The sequence below is a fragment of the Callorhinchus milii genome, unplaced genomic scaffold (assembly GCF_018977255.1).
Source record: "Callorhinchus milii isolate IMCB2004 unplaced genomic scaffold, IMCB_Cmil_1.0 Scaffold3, whole genome shotgun sequence".
Lineage (NCBI taxonomy): Eukaryota > Metazoa > Chordata > Chondrichthyes > Chimaeriformes > Callorhinchidae > Callorhinchus > Callorhinchus milii.
Window position 1 is genome coordinate 27723551 of NW_024704744.1, and position 18830 is coordinate 27742380.

An 18830-nucleotide genomic window follows, 5' to 3' on the forward strand; every position below is an offset into this window, starting at 1 on the left:
AATAATAAACTCCCCGCCAGTGCCGCGCGGCGCTCTCTCTCTCTCTCTCTCGTGCCCTCGGGGGGTCACAACGCCGCCGCCGCTTCGCTTCCCGCCGCACTTCCACGCGCGTCGCCACACTCCACACTGTGTGTGGGGGGGGGGGGGGGCGGCTGCCGGAGGATCTGCGCGTGCGCACGTTCCCCCCCCCCCCCGCGCAGGGCGCTCCTGGGATCCGTAGTTCTCCGCCCGCGCGCCACCCGATAGCTCAAGAGAAGGAACGGAACCGCAACTCCCAAGATGCCACGCGGGGGCCGTTTCGGCGGTGACGACAGGGATTTCCCAACGTCACGGCCGAGAAGAGACGGGCGGGCGCCTGGGGAATCGACGCGCCGCGGCCGGCCCCGCCCACCCCACGCTGCGGGCCGGGAGCACGCACGCGCAGATTGGCTTTCACGGTTCGGAAGGCTGTGTGGAGCGCTCTCGCTCGGCGATTGGACGATTCTAACGTCCGTCACAGGGCTTCGCTGAGGTTCAGGGCGCCTGCGCGGCAGAGCTATAAATAGAGCGTCGGTGGCACAGGCGGCAGATGCCCCAGAGCCGGCGCTGGGGGGGGTGGGGGGCAGTGCGCGGGCGGAGCTGCTGTGGCACATCCCCCAATGTTAGTGCCGTCACCCTCAGATGATTGCTTAAGCCTTCCAGCCATTGCCCGCACGCAGTGAGGAACACGCGCAGTGAGGAACACGCACAGTTCGCAACCCACTGGCGATCCACCGACGGTCGCTTTACTTTGGGAAACAGACTCTGCATTCAACGAGTCACCCGTTTGCACGCGTAGCTTTTCCTCCCCGCACCGTCCTGCGCGGCGCTTTCCCGGCATCGACTTTCTGAAACGTCTTCCGTCATCCGCGGTTTAATTGTGTTCGTCTCCCGTCACTGAAACAAAATAGCTGTGTGTCCTCGTATTGGGGGATGCGCCACTGTCAATGCCAACGTCGCGAGCTGTCGGGGGCCGCACGTCGTTGCACTTGACCGCAAGTGTAATATCCCAATTGTTGGTGGTCCCCATTTAAGTTGAATAAACGCATCTAACACAACGTTTGGCCATTACGTGATTTGCAGTATATCATGTCCCTTTGATGAATACATCTGAAAAGAACATGTCGTTTGAAGTTGACTTAACAAGAGCGAAACGTGTGCCAGATTACTGACTGGTTAAATAATTGCTTCCTCACTCTCAATTCAAGAAGCTTTTGTACGCCTGAAAGTTATCGTTTAGGTTTACCACTAATTTACAGCAATCAGCAAGAGTCTGAAACTCGGTTAAGTTTTGCTCCAAACTCAGTCCGGCTCCTGGAGAGTATTTTTAAAATTAAATTAACACACAGTAGCTCTGTTGCGCACGTTAAGGTTCAGGCGGTGTATTGCATTTAGAAATGACTTAACAGTTTGTGCAATTTTTTTTAAAAACATCTCATCGATGTGAACTGGTGGCAGGAGACAGCTGTTCTTTTTCTCTTTTTTTTTGCGGGTGGGTGGGGGGGGTTTAAAAAAAAAACCACAACAGAAACTGGAAGACGTCTGCCTCCTGACACTTTTTTTTGTGTGGAAATAAACTAAAGAAAGGATCAGAGGGTTTTTGATAGGCTCAGATCATAACAAGTAGGCGTTTGCACTTTTTACGATTGGGTATGTAAATGATTTTAATAGAGACCTTTGCAGCAAAGCCTTACTCTGGGGGACGCTTTATATCTTTCATTCATTCACGGAAATGTTTTAGTATGTAATCTGCAGCCGCCGCTCCTTGAAACCCCCCCCCCCACTACCACCACCACCACTCTCCAAGCCCTCCTCCTCCTGCTCCTCTACCAAAGTCATCAGCCAGACTGCAAAAATATATATATGCATTTGGGGACAGCAATCGAAGCATTGGGGTGGTGGGGGGGGGGGGAGAGATGCCAATTTGACCGTCTCGATCTCTCGTCTTCCAGGGGAATATAGAGTGTATTTTTAAAGTAGTTGATGACTCCTCCAGTCACCACGTGTTGTTTGATGTCTCATCATCGCTCACTTTTTTTCATGACCACAAACCTTGCTTTATAATCCCAGCCTCCGTAAAACCACCAGTTGGATACTGTGGCTTTTTCTCTCTCTCTCTCTCTTTCTTTTTCTCTCTCATTTCTTTCCCCTCTTTTATCGTCTTCGACCGCATCTTGGATTAGAAATTTTTTCTCTTCTTCCCCCTCTCTCCACACCAAACTACCCCCCACACACACCACCCCCCCCCCAAAAAAAAGATACATTGCACATTGGGATTACATTGTACTACATCTGTAAGGAAGTGACTGACTTCACTGAAGAAGAAGAAGAAGAAGAAGAAGAAGAAGAAGAAGAAGAAGAAACAATCAAACCGTATTTGATTGCATTTTTATATATTTTGGGAGGAGGAGAAGAAGAAGAAGAAGACGAAGAAGAAGAAGAAGAAGAAAAGAAAGAGGGGGGGGAGGAAAGAGAGAAAAAAAAAGTAGAAAAAAAGGAAGCGAAACACATTGGACTGGAGTCGATTCAGTGACAATAACTAATACCAATTGGAGAGATTGACAATTTGTGGCTTTGTTGCAAAAAGCCCCTAATCAGACTGTTGTGATGCGTATTCCCGTAGATCCGAGCACAAGTCGGCGCTTCACTCCACCGTCCACCACTTTACCAGCATCGGGGAAGATGAGCGATGTGAGCGGGATGGCCCCTCATCAGGAGTCGGGGCCCGGAGTGGCAGTGGCCGGAGCGGCGGCGGCGGCGGCAGCGGCGGCGGCACTGGGCAGGTCGCTGATCCGGCCCCATGAGAACCGCAGTATGGTGGACATCATCGCCGACCACCCCGCAGAGCTGGTCCGCACCGACAGCCCCAACTTCCTCTGCTCTGTCCTGCCGTCCCACTGGAGGTGTAACAAGACGCTGCCCGTGGCATTCAAGGTAACAGCGGCATAACCCCCGACCCACACCCGCAGCTTTGCTTTCGGTTGCAAAACGCAAGAGATAAACCCATCACTGGAAACACTCGCGTGCGGTGGTTTGTGTTTTTTAGCCCTGGGCTTCAAACACGCATTCATTAATCCATTAATTCATTCATCGATTAATTAATAAGCGCAGTAGTCAACAGCCCTGCGATGTGTGTCGTGTTTGCACCGGTTACATTATTGTTTCTGATTGGGGTGAAGTGTGACTGACAGATCCCTAAGAGTTTGCGTTCTCTTTCTACCACTTTTGAGAACTTCTGTCTTCTGTTCGACCACAGCAGTGAGTGAGTGAGTGAGTGAGTTTGCAGGATTTCCACCTCGGGAGCAAACGGTCCTGTTATCGCGGACCACATATTATTCACCACTTTGGTGCACCTCAGTCCGACAGCGGCTCTCAATAAACTGAAGGTTAAGGGGTTTAAAGTGCCATTGATATGATCGGCAGCAAACCAGGGGGTCACTGCAAAGCCCCGGTAGTAACACGAGGCTTTGCATAAGAACATTTCGGTTCTTTTACAAATAAACTTGTCCCGCGATATCCTTCAATGTCCCTTATTGCAGAGAGAGGGAGAGAGAGAGAGAGAGAGATGATCATCGGGGGGAGATATCTGGGCAGTGCGATCCTGGGACATTCCCGCAGAGCTGCAGTGACTGCAGCACTTGTTTTTAATTGAATTGCAATGGCACTGTCCGGTTTAGGGTAAAACGAGACGATGGCAATGAACGGGGGGAGCACAGCCCGATCGCGAACTGCTCGGTATCCCTCATTGGGTTTTTTTAAAAAAATAAAAGCATCGGGTTAAACCCCTGAAGGTGAAGCTGTCCCGCTCTCAGCACTTCACTGATGGTCGGTATCGATGAGTGTCTCCTCTCCTCCCCTCCCCTCTCCGGCAGGTTGTAGCTCTGGGGGATGTTCCTGACGGCACTGTGGTGACGGTCATGGCCGGCAATGATGAGAACTACTCGGCTGAGCTCCGCAACGCCTCGGCCGTGATGAAAAACCAAGTGGCTCGCTTCAACGATCTGCGTTTCGTGGGCAGGAGCGGACGGGGTACGGTGACTCCCTTTACTTTTATAATGGCCATTCACTGTCAAACAATCTGTGCGTGTGTGAGAGAGAGAGAGAGAGATCAAGTGCACTGTCTCAGTGTGTGAGTGAGTGAGAGATCAAGTGCACTATTTCAGTGAGTGAGAGAGAGATCAAGTGCACTGTCTCAGTGCCTCAATACTATACTACACTTCTTATCCCGACACTGAACACTGTAACGTGTAGCTCCTGCGTTCACTGTGTCTGAAGACGTGATGAGGCGCTGTATCAAAAGCCAGGATTATTGCTATTATTATTATTATTATCATTATTAACTCATTCGGGCTGGACCCAGCTTCAGATGATGCCCCCCTGTCTGTCTGTCTGTCTGACTGTCTGTCTGTCTGACTGTCTGGCAGAGCAGTGTCACGGTGTCTCTGTGGGGTTGGCATTGACATTGCTGCAGTCTGTGGCTGTCGGTCTTTACTGTGTGAGTGAGTGTGTGAGTATTTACTCGTAACCACTTCACGGTTGGGTTGGAGGGGGTAATCGGCATCATTTTAGGAAGGGAGAGGGAAAAAGAGCATTAGTTTGTTGTCAGACAGCTCCAAAAAAAGAGAAGCCGATGGAGCTTTTCGAAGTATTCCCAGATGTCTGTGGAAGATTGTGCAAAAGGTTGTCCACATTCTGATGCACTATAACGTGTCGAAATTGCTGTAACCCTTCTGTAACGGAAAAAAAAATAATGCAGGAAGTGACAGGTTTTCGAACCAGTTTAATCCCTTGTGGATGAGGTTTTGTCTCTCTTTCTCTATTTGCTGCTTGGAAGAGACCTTCAGTTAATGGCCGGAAGGATTTCTCTTACAAGCCAACACTTTGCTAAAAGTAATCCTGGCAAAAAAAAAAAGAAGAGAGAGGAGAGAGGGGGAGAGAGAGAGCAAACGTTTTCCAAAACGCGACTTGGATGCCAAGTCCTTCTTGTTTCTATAAAAAGAATTAACCAAAAAAACACTCACACACACACACACACACACACACACACACGATGCAACCATTTCAGTCCCTGAAAGTACCTGAAAAATACGTTTCAAAAGAAGTTCAAAGAAATAAGAAAAGAGATGGTGAGCTGTTTTTTTTTGTTGCAGTTTTTCTTTTTTCTCTCTCTCTCTCTGTTGGCTCTCATCCCAAAAAGCATTCTCCCCCCCCCCCCCCTTTAAAAAAAAAGACTAACTGCTTGCAGGCTTTTCACGCATGGAAGATGAAGAAAGCTTCTTTTGATGAAGTGTAATTATGTCCAAACAGACTTGACCTTTTTTTTTTCCCCCCCTCCTCCCTCCCTCCCTCTTTATGATCTCCGCGAAACAAACCCCTGGTTCGCTTTGATGCAGGAGACTCGCCTCCAGCTTCAGAGTGTGCCAAAGGCAGGAAGAGCTCTGCAGTGGGTTTGAGCCCAGACTTGTCTGTGGGAATCAGTTCAGGAGGGAGGGGGAGAGGAAAGAGATAAGATCGTTAATTGATTCCCATTTCTAACTGAACCTTCAGGAGAGGGGTCACCGGCAACTGGCATCGCAGGGGCGGACATGGGAAAGTGAGGACAACCCGCTGATGTGCTGAGCTTCCCATGAATTGCTCCCAAACCAGGAGTCAGACAGACACACACTCACACTCACACACACACACACACACACAGCAGCTCCCAGGCGGGGCAGGCAGGGCAAGGCAGGGCAGGCAGGGCAGGGCAGGGCAGGGCAGGGCAGGTGAATGCACACAAGGAGATCGCATGGGTACACGAAGGCAAACAGAACAAAAACTGGTGGGAATCAACTCAATATCAACAGAAAAGGGCCGCACAGGTACAGGTACGGGTTAGATCAGGGTCTCTGCAGTCACGGGCAGGAGCACAATTCAGAGGTTGTCGAGGGTGAGACCTTCCCACCGAAAGGATTGACGCTTTGAATTGCGTGCCCCCCGATGCCGTTGGATTTCCAAACTGTGAGCTGCAGAGAGTTAAGTCAAAGCCCACGGTTGGCAGAGCGGAGTGAATAATAAACACTGCGCTCACAGACTCAGCTCTGATGAATTCACCAGTTTATGCAAAGCGCTGCTGTTGACGCGCAGCGCTGACTGTTTTATTGACTCACTTTTACAACGCCCACTTTTTCCTGTCTTGAAGCATTGCTGCAATGACTTCTATTGGAAATGACTAACCATTGCATATTTGACTTATTACACGTGTGGGGAATGAATGGCTGCTGAATAGGTGCAGAGACTTGTGTTCAGTCAGGCCACACTAAGCCCCTTTCTGACACCCCCTCCCAAATTATGCTACAACCCCAGAGAATGAAATAAATTACACCCTTCAATTGTGGACTTTAAAATAAGGGGCTTTTATAATTATTCAGATGGCTAACAGGCATCCATTTAGGCCAAATGAATAAATGAAACCGTTTGGCACAAAAGCACAACTGCCGTTTGACTCTTTCACTTTTGCAACTCGTATAAACGCTTTTATTTCGACAATCGCTGCCAGTGAGTGGGCCCCAATACAGTCATGTCACATCTAATTGAAATAGTCAATGTCCAGCTTGTTAAAACAGCTTGCGGCAGGACAGAAGCAAGTTCACTGCAAGTCACAGGCATGCACACGGCTCGGCGCATTGTTGTAATGTAATGAATCATTGTTTAGGTTTAATAAATGTCAATTATCACCTTCCTTTCCCAAAGCCATTGACTCAGACTGGAGCTCTGTTCCACAGACTGCACTTGTACACTACTCAAATGATCAATCGCTGTGTGAACCTGTACTGTAAGTGTTCCAGCAGGAGATTTTTAAAAACACCCTCCTCCCCTTCAAAATTAACCAAGACTGGATGCCAAGTTTGCAACAAGATTATCAGACTGTGATTGAGCAATAACCAGGGCAAGTTTGTACCAAACAATAAAATCGTGATGCTCTCACCAGTTTTTGATTTGACCATTGCCAGTGGCTGGCAGATGCCTGTACAATCATAGTGATTATCATTTGAACTCTGCCCCTGTCTTCAAACCAGTCTCAAAATTGAACTTGATCGGATATACCATGTCATTTGTTTTGCTCCTCCTTGGCCAAGCATGGACTATGGAGTCACTGCACCAGTTATCTTACTGTGTTATCCAGTTCTGTCTCTGCTTCTTGCAGAGGAGACACAGAACTGCAGAGGAGAGACAATGTATGGCACCACTATATAATGTACACAGTGTGGTTATGTTTATTATAACGTCATCACGTATGATAACATTTCACAGTGCTTACATTGCATGTTCCATGCTTGAACCTACACAGAATTAGAGCCAAAGGAATATAAAGTTAAGAGCCTGAGAGCATTGCCTGATTGACAGTTGACTTCACTTTTGAGCTTCCTTTATTTTGCCCCATCCCAAAAACTAGATGTCTGCAACATGTAGTGTTATCATGTAACATGTATGTCACAAATCCTGTGATGTGGTCATGTATGCAACCTAATGTTGCTATCCCTCTTCCAGTTCAGCTGCCAGAAATAGTGTAATTTTCTCTGATAGTCATTATTGATAGACAAGTTGGTAAATAGGCCCAAAGTAGGATCTGTCATTGATGTATTTTTGTAAGCTAAACCAAACATTAATTCCAGTGAAGGTCCAGTGGAACAGGAGGCCATACAGACAGGAAGATTGTGCTGCAATAGCTGATCTCAATGGGGGGCAGTAGTTAGGATACTACAGTTGGCCTCAATGTTCCTGGGTTTGTGTTAGTAAAAGCAGCCAGCGTTATATATATTATATATATATTATATCACAATATAATAATAAAATCAGCCAGTGTTCCAAATCTAGATCACCATCTGGAGTCCCCTCTTGGCATGGTGTACACTGGGTATGGTTGTGATTCTAACCCCCACCCCAGCCCCCCCAGTCAAACAGGCTGCCTGCACTTAAGGTCAAGGATCACAAATGAATGGATTGCTTGTGCAAGGTAGCAGAAGGCAACCAACACCCATGGTATTGCTTCCCAGTAAAATGAGAAAGGAGCCAAATACTGTACTGTATTTTCAGAAAAGGGTAAGGGAGAAAATTAGCGAGAAAAAAAAACATGGCAATTGTCAGGAGAGCTGAAAGTGCAGGTATGAACAAGTCTGTCTTTAGGAAACTTTCTCATTTGGCAGATTAATTACTTTTAAATAAATATCCTGTTTGCATGGATTTGCTGAATTGAATCATCACGAGGGTAACGCACTGCTGACTTTTTTTGAAGGATGTAAAAGAGCACAGAGTTGTAGAAAACTTCATGCAGACTTCTTTTACTATAAAATAGACAAATGTAGCAACATTCAACAGTTTGATACATTGTTGTCCTTCAGCTTCAAGTTATTATTACACATGGGTTAATGGAGTTTGTATGACCACTATTTTACTTAATGAGAACCCTTGGACGCAGTGAATGTTCTGATTACCATAGTTATGTTTCCTTTGCAAGATATTCATGGTATCTATATCTTCATCTTTATTTGGAGGAAGTTATAAATTTCTTCTGACATAGTTATGCCCTAACCTCAAATACTTTGGAGTAACATCAATCCTTTATGATGGGAACAAAAGCATAATGTTGATTATCTTAATAGAAGAGCATTGTAAATTGAAGCCTTACAGTAAGACATTAATTCATAATGTACAATTTAGAGCATTCCATTGCACAGCATATGATATTGAGAGAATATTTCCTTGCAATGTTTGCAACACGCAAATCATTTATTTTTGTTTCATGGGTGTGGCTAATAATGTCATTTCAAATTCATTTCATGGCAAAATGCAAAGAGAATAATTAAGGTATGTGAAAAGCACCTAACACTTGGCGGCAGTTCTAGAAATTGTTTAAAGGTGCAAGGCCTATACTCAAAGTACAAGCTAAACATGGCACTGGGAACTAAGGATAGGGAATACCACCTGGTCTTTATTTCATTGCAAAAAATATTACACTGATTTATGCACCCATTGCTTATGACATTCAGTATGGAGATTGTCACAATGTATGCAATGAATATAAAAGGTGAACATTAGTGTCAGTGTAAGTACAATGAATAGTATGTATAGATTCCTTCGTCTGTTCCACATTATCAGAGTAGAAACATGTAATATGCACCGATTTCTAACAGGATTCCTTAATAAGGAAGCTGGAAATACGGTTCACTGGTCTGCGACAATTCTGTTCCAAAAGTAGATCTTGTCAAAGTGATGTTGCAGCATTTTAGCTTTATGCACCTCCAGTTAGCACAGTGAGTCTCTATTTAATAAAGGACTCCAGTTTAACATAGACACATTTTAAACCTCATTGTCAATTTGCTCCTACCTCAGTTAGTATTGGAATAGGTACAGGGGTTGCCTCCACAAATCCAGTTGTGTTATGGCAGGAACAGCATTTTGTCCGTACATCAGTCATTTGCTGTCACAGTGTGTGCAATCCTTAGCCCTGTATCAGTACTTCAATGCCAGGGCAGAGGCAGTGCTTAACTTTACCCTAAAACAGGATTTTGAATTACAGTGTAGGCTGGCAATTCAGTGCACTACTGTCTCACCAATGCCTTGTCGGGTCTGCCATCATTGATATGAAATGTTAAACCAGGATTCTGTCTGTCTTCTCTGATAGATGGTTTTAAAAAAACTCATGACGCTAGGTGAAAAGAGAAAGGTGTTTCTAATAAATAATAATAATAATCCTTGCATTTGATATAGCGCTTTTCACATTGGCAGTACGTCCCAAAGCGTTTCACAGAACACACAGTAAAGTGAATTGACTGTATATTTGTGGGCGAACGCAGCAGCCAATTGCGCACAGCAATGTCCCACAACCAGTCGTAGATTGAAAATGACCAATTTATTATTGTTTTTGGTTTTGGAGGGATTATTATTAGGCGTGTGGAGTAAGGAAACTTGCCCAAGGTTTTGTCCTGCCTGGAATTGAACTCAGGTCTCTCGCTTGCAAAACGAGTGCTCTAACCACTGAGCTACAAGACTCAGTATCCCAGTTTCTTGACCAACAATCCTCCAAATAAATAGATCAGTCATTTCATGGCTGTCGGATCTTCTGTGGGCAAATTGCAAAAAAGTTTGCCTACAAATGCACAGTCATTACATTTGACCAAAATTACTTGTGAAGGACTTTGAGATGTTTTGATGTCATAGGCCCTATATGAAATGCAAGGATTATTAGCATGGTTATTATTTCTATTATATCTGTATTCAAGTGTCGGGAGAGGTACACTGCATCCCCGCATCAGCCATCTAGTTTTGGACATTATACAGGAATGATATCTATTTATCCTAATATCAGTCCTTTTCTGGTGTTTTGGGTGTGTTTATTTTAATATAATTATGCTGCCAACGGAGTCCTGTGCATATTTCTATTAGTGAAACGGATGCAATAGGACAGGCAATTCCATTGGAGTTTGCCCACTGTACAGCTTTGAGACTGGTTTGTTTTTATTGGCAGTCTGTTTACAGACTGATACCAGATTTTTGTTTTCCATCTCTGTAGAGTGTTTGCTCTCTTTTTACCAAATATTCAATGGGAGCAGAATAATAAAATATCTTGTGGTTGATCTGTAAACAGATCTCTGCCTTGCTTCCTCCCTTCCCACCATCAAAAAGCTAACTTGCACAGAAATTTTCATATACCATGGCCATCACAAAGTGCTTTGTGAGAATGAAAGTCTCTGAACAGGGAACAAAGAAGGGATAATTTGAGGGTATTGATCAAAGGCACAAAAAGAGAGATTTTCAACAGAGTTTTCAAGGCAAGAAGAAAAGGTAAGAACCAAAAGAATTTTGGGAAAGAGTTCCTCTCTGAAAGCTCACTGGTGGGACAGAGTTATTGAGTAATAAGCAGAAGAACAGTGGGTCACAACAGCAGAGGGCTTGTAGAATATACTGAAGGAGATTGCAAAAGTACGTCCCTCAACTCCAATGCTTGAGGTTGAATAGTTGGTTGAATAGCTTGCTGCTGCTGCTCACTGTTAAAGCTCACCAGAAAGTCACCAATATCCATGAAACCATAAAACAGGGGAAAGAAAATACCTTCTTGGAGAGGAAAGAAATTTGTTGAGAATTTTTCTTTGAAAGCATCTTTGAGATGAATTGAAATCTGAATTTCTGTCTTTTTACCTCTGGGACTTGGATCAAAATGAAGCCTTGAGTGGTAGAATGACAGTTTATTCTTGCAGTTTACTGTCAGGCTCCCACATGAAATTACTGAAGTTTAATAGTTTTAGTCTATTTGCTACTGTGACTGTCTCTTTAATAATATTTTAAAAAGAAGCTGTCATTGGACAACAGGCGTGGTTTATACTATACAACAACAATAACAATAAATTACATTTGTATAGAGTCTAAAATGCTGTACACTGTCCAGCGCCTTGGGACATCCTCCCGACGTGAAAGCTGCTATACAAATGTAATCTTGTTGCTGTTGTTGCCTTTCACGTCAGGAGGACGTCCCGAGGGAATGAGACGTCATCCCGACTTCTCGGGTGCATTGTTTCTGACCTCCTTGTTACTGAAGGTAAATGGTATCCTTAGTTTATATCAAGAGAGTACAAATGCAAGGAGGGAATGATGATTTTGTGCAAGACTTTGACTAGGCCACACTTGGAGAATTGTGTGCAATTTTGGGCACCGTATTACAAGTTGAATCAGCGTTGTTCAGTTGTTAGCGCTCTTGCGTTGTGGTTTCAAGCTCCTCATCAGGACTTTGAACTCATAGTCCAGGCTGACATTCTAGTACAGTACTAGGGGAACGTTGCATTGTCAGAGGTGTAGTTCTTTGAATGTGACGTTAAGCTGAGGTCAGGTGGATGTTAAAGATCCCATGGCACTTTACACTATCTTGTATGAACCATAGATACACATGGTTCATACAAATTGGATAATAGACCCCAGGATGTATATACAGCTTCACTCATTCACATCGTGGCCTGCAATGTAAACTAGGAAAGAGAGTCTCCCCACGAGTCGTATTTTGAATTTCATCTGGCATTACAAAGGGCAGGAAGTCACAAACAGTTTCATCCCAGGTAAGTGCTATATCAGGATATACTACAGTGAAATATGTTTGATCTGTTGCAAGTACATTTTATTAAAGCCTCATAAATACTGTGTAATAAATTCAGGGTATTTCTAACATCTGTGCCCATCAAATAGCATGTTTAGTGCCCTGTGCAGGAACATTTTCTGATCAGGGCCAAGTGGCATGAAACCACAATCAATTTGCTAAGGTACCTGCAGGAATCTATGGTGTTGAAGTTCATTTTAATAGTTTATTTCTGGTCCATTAATACCAGTGAAAGGCTCTCTGGACAGAGCAATCAGTGCAATCTGGACGACGGTGAGCCCTATTGTGTGAGCTAGGTAAACCATGTGTAAATAAATGTATGTATTATGCAAGATGTGTAAACGTTCATGGCTCTATATTTAAATAATTAAGGCCACCTGGAATTCCCCAGAACCCACATAATGCAACGTTAAATCGAGGTCCTGTGTGCCTGTTCTGGTGGATGCTAAAGATCCCATGGCACTGTAGTTTTGGAATAGTTATAAATACTTTTTTATTAACTTCACTATCTTTATGTTTGCCACAGCAAATTTGGTTTAAACGGTCAGTTTAGATGATATCATTAAGGATATGGGATTGGAGAAGTTACTCACTCCAACAGTGCAAAGGATCTGAATTACACATATGGGAGGAAATGACTGAATCATTGCAACATGCTGAGCTAATGGCTGTATCTCTGCTGGTTATAGTAACTGTTTCAGGCAGAAGTAGTCCATTGGTTTATCTAGACACTCATCAAATCTTCCAAAAACTCGCTTCAAATTTGCTTCTAATAATTCTAACCCTTAAATTTGGTATAACATCTTTCACATCAGGAGGACGTCTCAAAGTGCTTCACAGTAAAGTGTATTGTAAAGTGGAGGACTGTGTGTTTTATGGGCAAATGCAGCAACACATTTCCATAAACATGGAGCAAATGATTAATTGTATAGTGGGATTAATAGTCAGGACATCGGGAGTTCTATCGTTCTAATAACTTCAAATCCTTTTAATTTCCAGGAACTTGTAGTTCTGTTTTAAAACGCTTCATGGTTCCTTTTTCTATCATCTGTGCTGGCAGTTTAATCCATTTGCCCATCAATCCTTTACTAAAAAAAATTCTACTGCACTTCCCGTTCCCCTGTGTGGTCCTTATATAGATCGCTTTGTCTTCAATTGTCTTAGACGTTTTTCCCCCTCGGTGCCCCTGTGTCTCATTAGTTTTATTTTTCAAACGTTTACTGATACGTGGACTGGTACTTCAATTACAGTATGTTATTGCAATCTAGTCAACAGCCGAGCACTTTTTTTAGCATCAATGAATTGGTTACTAGTGTTCAAATGAGGTATTTCCTTCACTAGTGCAGTGCATTAATCCAAGGTGATTGAAGATAAATTGTGCATGTGTGCAAATAATCTGTGCTCTCGCCCTAAGGACTCAATAGATCCTAGTGGATGAATAGGAACAAAGTGAGAGAACCCTATTGAGAAATATCTCTTCACTGAAGAAAGTGAACCTGTTTAGAAATGAGTCACTTTGGGCTGTATAATGTGAAATAGTAAATGTCTGCTCATTTCATTCATTGGGATGAGTAATACTTCAGAGCGTGGGAATATAAGATACATGTTTAGGCTTATGACCTTAATTAGGGATCATTTAACCCTTGGATCAGAGAGTCTCCTTTGAACAATATTCTAAAGCAGTCAAAAGGGATATTCATCATTTATTTTCTGTCCAGACTATAACATTATGATCAGGCAATATTAGTGGAAAAGTTATTATGAATTTGGTTGATTAATTTTGTCAGGATTCATTTGTACATTAAGTAAAATCCAGGTAATTATTGTCAAAATAAAATGGGCCCCGAGTGTGTACATTAGCTCTTATTTAAAATTAAATACATTTTAAGGTTTATAGCAGAATGTGCTCTATAGACCATTGCCTGTTGGATTTGTGATTTGTATTGGAACTTACAAAACCTGCCTTACACCACCTAATAAGTCAATAACCTGTCAAATATAAATAACCTCCTTTCTTCACAATTCTGAAACTCTTTACAGGAACAGCTTTCTTAAGGGCGTGACACTAATACTTCAGCGGTCTTCTGTGCAGGAGCATTTCCTTTTTATTTTGAAATTATATTTTAAGTTTTAGAAACCGCATGAAGATATCATTTGAATATCCATTTCTTGAGTTTAATGGTTCCTTTGGTTATCGCTCATCCTAACCACTACAGCACAGAATGGGTTCTGTGTGAAACTGTGCTCCAAATGTTATCAAAATCCTAGATCTGTGTGTAAAAAAAAAGGACAGAAATATATGGTAAAAGCTATTTAGTTAGCATGTTTCGTTCATAGTTATGCAGTTAATTCCTGTTCAATGACTAACTCGTTAATTACAAATCAGAGCGATTTTTTTGATATCAGGAGTATTTGCAGTGTGTGTCTGGAATAGAGAAAGGCAAAAATCTCAGTAAACATGGAATTTTAGTTTGTACAATTTCTTACCACCTTTTAACTGCATGGATTTGTGTTCCAAAACTGTTTCTGCTTTGCTGTGTTTTAATAGTTAATCATATTTGCACAGTGCAAAGATGTGGTGCACCAATAACCATAGAATCACTCAGGGACGCTACCCCATGTGAAGGGCGCTATATAGATGCAAGTTGTTGTTGCTGATGAACCATAGGCATCTACAACACAGAAAAAGCAACTTAGTCCATTGTGTCTGTGCTAGCTCTTTGAGCTATTCAGTCCCATTTCCTTATCTTTTCCATATTCATACTCCTGCAAATTATTCCTATTTAGATATCTAGAATTATTTAGATGCAAGAATTATTTTATTATAGCCTGAAAAATAAGAACACCTCAATGGTACCTTGAGAGTTAAATGCTACACCTTCTGTAAAATCTCCCTGATCTTTGTAGTTGGGAGCAGAAAAGACGATAGACTTCCTTGTGACCACATTGGGAATTGCTAAGCACTTTCTCATAGAAGGCTGAGACCTTTCTAATGGGCAGGTTTAGCCAGACAATTTACTACATCAACAAATGGAGTGCAGTGGTCACACTGATGATTGATAAAGAAATGCAAAAACTGAGAAAGAAAATGCAAAACATACAACAGGCAATGCAAAACATACAACAGGATCCCTTAATAAAAAAAGGGCTAATTTCTAGCATTTACAGCTTAACTTTAAGATTTAGAAAACAGTTGCTTTGGGCCTGACGGTGTGTTTGTTACGGTTAAAGCAGATTTCAAACAAACATGGACACTTACAAAGCTGATATTCACGAACATTCATGTGAAGCTTAGTGTTAAAATCTCACGTTTCAGACAAGCCACCTTTTGTAATTACTAGCCTCAAGGCAAGAGTCATTGAGATCTGCGTAATGATCCATGTCTGAGCACTCGTGCTTATTTTAGGTCACAGCGTCACAACATTGCACCAACATACGTGAATCGAGCCACTGTTTGGGAAGGGCAGGGTATGATGGTGGTACAAAAAGTAAAAGGTACATTTTACTGTATTTTTCAGGTAAAAGTTTTACATTGACAATCACAGTATTCACAAACCCACCCCAAGTGGCCACATACCACAGAGCTATAAAGGTTACAGTGGATGGACCCAGAGAACCCAGAAGTAAGTGTGACTTTCTTATGTTTGTTCTTGATATGATTTATACAATTGAAGACAAACATCTTTTCTTGGTTTAATTTTTTTTTACTCTGATCAATGGTAAGGAGAACGTCTTAGATCTATGTTTACCAGCAGACTCTACCTATATTTCATGACTCCAATAACTAGGCCAAAAGTCATTTATATCAACAATGTTCCTTTTCTTTTGAAGGACCAAACCTGTTTCATTATATTCTAATTGTGTGTAATGCTTTTAGGATTTACAATGACAACATGACTGAATGAATTCTTTTAGTGTTACTTTGCATGTTATTTCACCCACCCCATTACATAGTTGTCCTTCATGTAAGAAGGTAGGTGAATTGTGGGTTGTCTTTTATTGTTAAAATGCTTTGAGATGTTCATTAATAAATAAATGCAAGTTATTATTTGCAACCCAGTGTCTACTCTGCATCTCAGATTACAGGAGATCACTTGTCACATTGAGGTTCATTTTGTGGGTCAGTAAAGTAGACGTTACAGCTGGAGTGATATACCTTAGCTTCTGATGGCATGTTTGTGCTGCATATTTGATAGTGATTCTCTACCAAATGTGCAATTTAACTGGGGATCGAGTGAGAGTGAATCATACCTGCATCTGATTCTACCTGTAGGAGGTCTGTTTGCCCCTCTGTTGACCAGGACACTGGAAGAAACTCCCTCTTCTTGAGTAGTGCCATTGGATAGTGAAAATCATCTTGGGGATTCCCTTGCTTATGGTTCTATTGAAAGCTTACAAACAATCCAGGAAGCTTTTATCGATCTGTTTTTTAAACTTATTAAAGAGCTGGTCACACAAGCACCTGATTTTAGGGTTGGGCTGTTTTGTGTATACAATGCGATTTAGAGTAGGAAGAATGAATCAGATTTCCTACTTCACATCATTACATTGCAGGGAGCGAAGCAACTTTGATCCTTAATGACCAATGAAGGCCATTATACACCAGTGCACTAGCTTCAAATTCTATGAATTAATGTACAGAAGTGGTTCAGGTTCACTTGCTTGATGATTTTCCTTTCCTCTGCTCTCATTCTGTTGCCTGATGGCATACCCAACAATGGCAGCTCACTGCTTTGAGAATCTGGGACAGAAAAATATGAAGGTGCTGTATCAAATGTAAGGATTATTATTATCCCATTATCAGGTGTCTGCTTGGCTCAGTTGGAAGCACTTTGCCTCTGAGTCAGAAGGTTGTGGGTTCATTACCTTTCATTGAGACTTTAAGCTCATAATCTTGGCTGAAACTCCAGTGCCTTGTTGTTAGAGGTACTATCCTTCAGATGAGATGTTAAATCAAGGTTCTGTCTGCCTGTTCAGATGGACATTCAAGTTCCTAGTTGAAAAGACTAGGGACTTTTTCTAGGTGTCCGGGCCAACAATTCCCCAAATCAAAATGGTCATTCACTTATTGGCTGTGTGGTACATTGCCGTGTGCAAATTGGCTGCCATATTTACCAGCAAATACCAACTTCATAATACATTCTGTGAAGCTGTTTGATAACTTGATAGAGAGCTCTATCAAATGCCATGATTATTATTAGCTTTCTATCCTCCTTGGAGGAGCTAAGCAGTGTCCCTTTGAATCTGAGTTGGCTCAGAGATGACACGCTTGGCATTGGAATGTCAGAAACAAATAAAATTTTCTGTCATAGTCTCAGTAGTTCATTTTCTATGCTGGGGGGACTGCTGATGACTCACCAGCCAGCCTAGCTTGTCGGTAGGAATGGCAGACCATTATTAGATGCAGAGATTCTTCCCACTCAGCTCTTGTTAACACTGCAAGCCAAAGCCCTAACAGGTAGGGTGGTTATAGGTTACCAAGCAGTGGGAAGCTTGCAGGATAGTACTCCCAATAGCAAACTCTATGGTTTGAGCTGACTAAACTCAACCCAGTAACCCTATACACATTCTGAGGTCCAACTTTGGCTCTCGCCAACCTATACATAATACTTACCAGAATTAAGAAACCAGGGAGTGAGTGCACATTCCAAGTCAGACACAGGTAAATGTCCTGGTGGCATACATATGTTGAACTCTCAGTCTGGTTTGGATTCTCTTAAACATGGTGATGGGTTTCCTTGTGTCAGATATCCAACTGACCAAACAAAATTATGATTCTGTGCTACAGCTTCCTTGTTGCTCACGCCATAATTGTGCATTTTGAATGAAACATTCAAAGTGGCATTTTAAGCCATTTCAGCAAGATGCAGCATTCACAATAAGTTGCCGTTACATATGTAACTTCAGAAATGTCAACAAAAGTGAGCTTTAATGAGGTTTCAATTTAAATAGTAAAGTTTGAGGCACTTTTATTTGGCATGTGCTTAAAAATTAATGGCCCTCATTTGTCTTTCTGACAATTCCCATTTCTTTTAGAAATAAGCACTTTCACACCAGAAAGACTAGCCAAAAATCAAACTTGCGTACTATTTCTATTGTTCATATTCATAAATCATAGCTCAAAAGAAATGTAACAATGTATGAAGTAGAATTGGAGGATAATATTACTAGTTGCTGCATCAATCCTTATCTTTAAACTAGTTCAGCGGTAAGGTCACTTTCAGCAATGACTGAAATTGAGTTGCAATACTGTACAACATAAAATATCCCAGTATTGCTTATTTACATACCAAAACACTGATGTACTCTCGAACATTAAAAATCCGGTAATACTAGTGACAAAAAAAGTGAACAGAATTCTATATAATTATTCAAGTGTTGAGGCAAAATGGCAAAACATAGTTAGCACTTCTTATAGTCATTTTGGAGCTTGTGGATGTTTTTGAGAAAGTTTAATAGATTAGCATTTTGCCTGACAGTAATTCCAGGGCCACGCTGTTAAGGAGCTTGCTGGATTTGAATTATTTTCATAAATGACTCAGTGAAACGTTATTTATTTGGTATTTTTAAAATGAATCCTCATACTGTACCTTGAGACTGAATTAAGTTTTCTGCATGACCAAGCTCGCTTCTATCTGGTGTCTATTTTTTTTACTGAGTGAGAGAAATGATAAGAGAAAGAAATCAGAGA

At 42.2% G+C, this 18830-nt stretch overlaps 1 protein-coding gene across 2 annotated transcripts in view; it reads left to right on the forward strand.

Moving 5' to 3' along the window:
* The first annotated feature begins 2174 nt into the window (after positions 1-2174).
* runx2a (RUNX family transcription factor 2a) overlaps positions 2175-18830 on the forward strand; it is a 66859-nt gene continuing 50203 nt past the window's right edge. Inside the window, 3 exon segments of one of the 2 annotated variants that reach the window (NM_001292433.1) lie at positions 2175-2952; positions 3891-4047; positions 15658-15762. In NM_001292433.1, coding sequence (NP_001279362.1) covers positions 2626-2952; positions 3891-4047; positions 15658-15762 — 589 coding nt within the window. In that variant the 5' untranslated portion in view covers positions 2175-2625. 2 annotated transcript variants of the gene reach the window in all.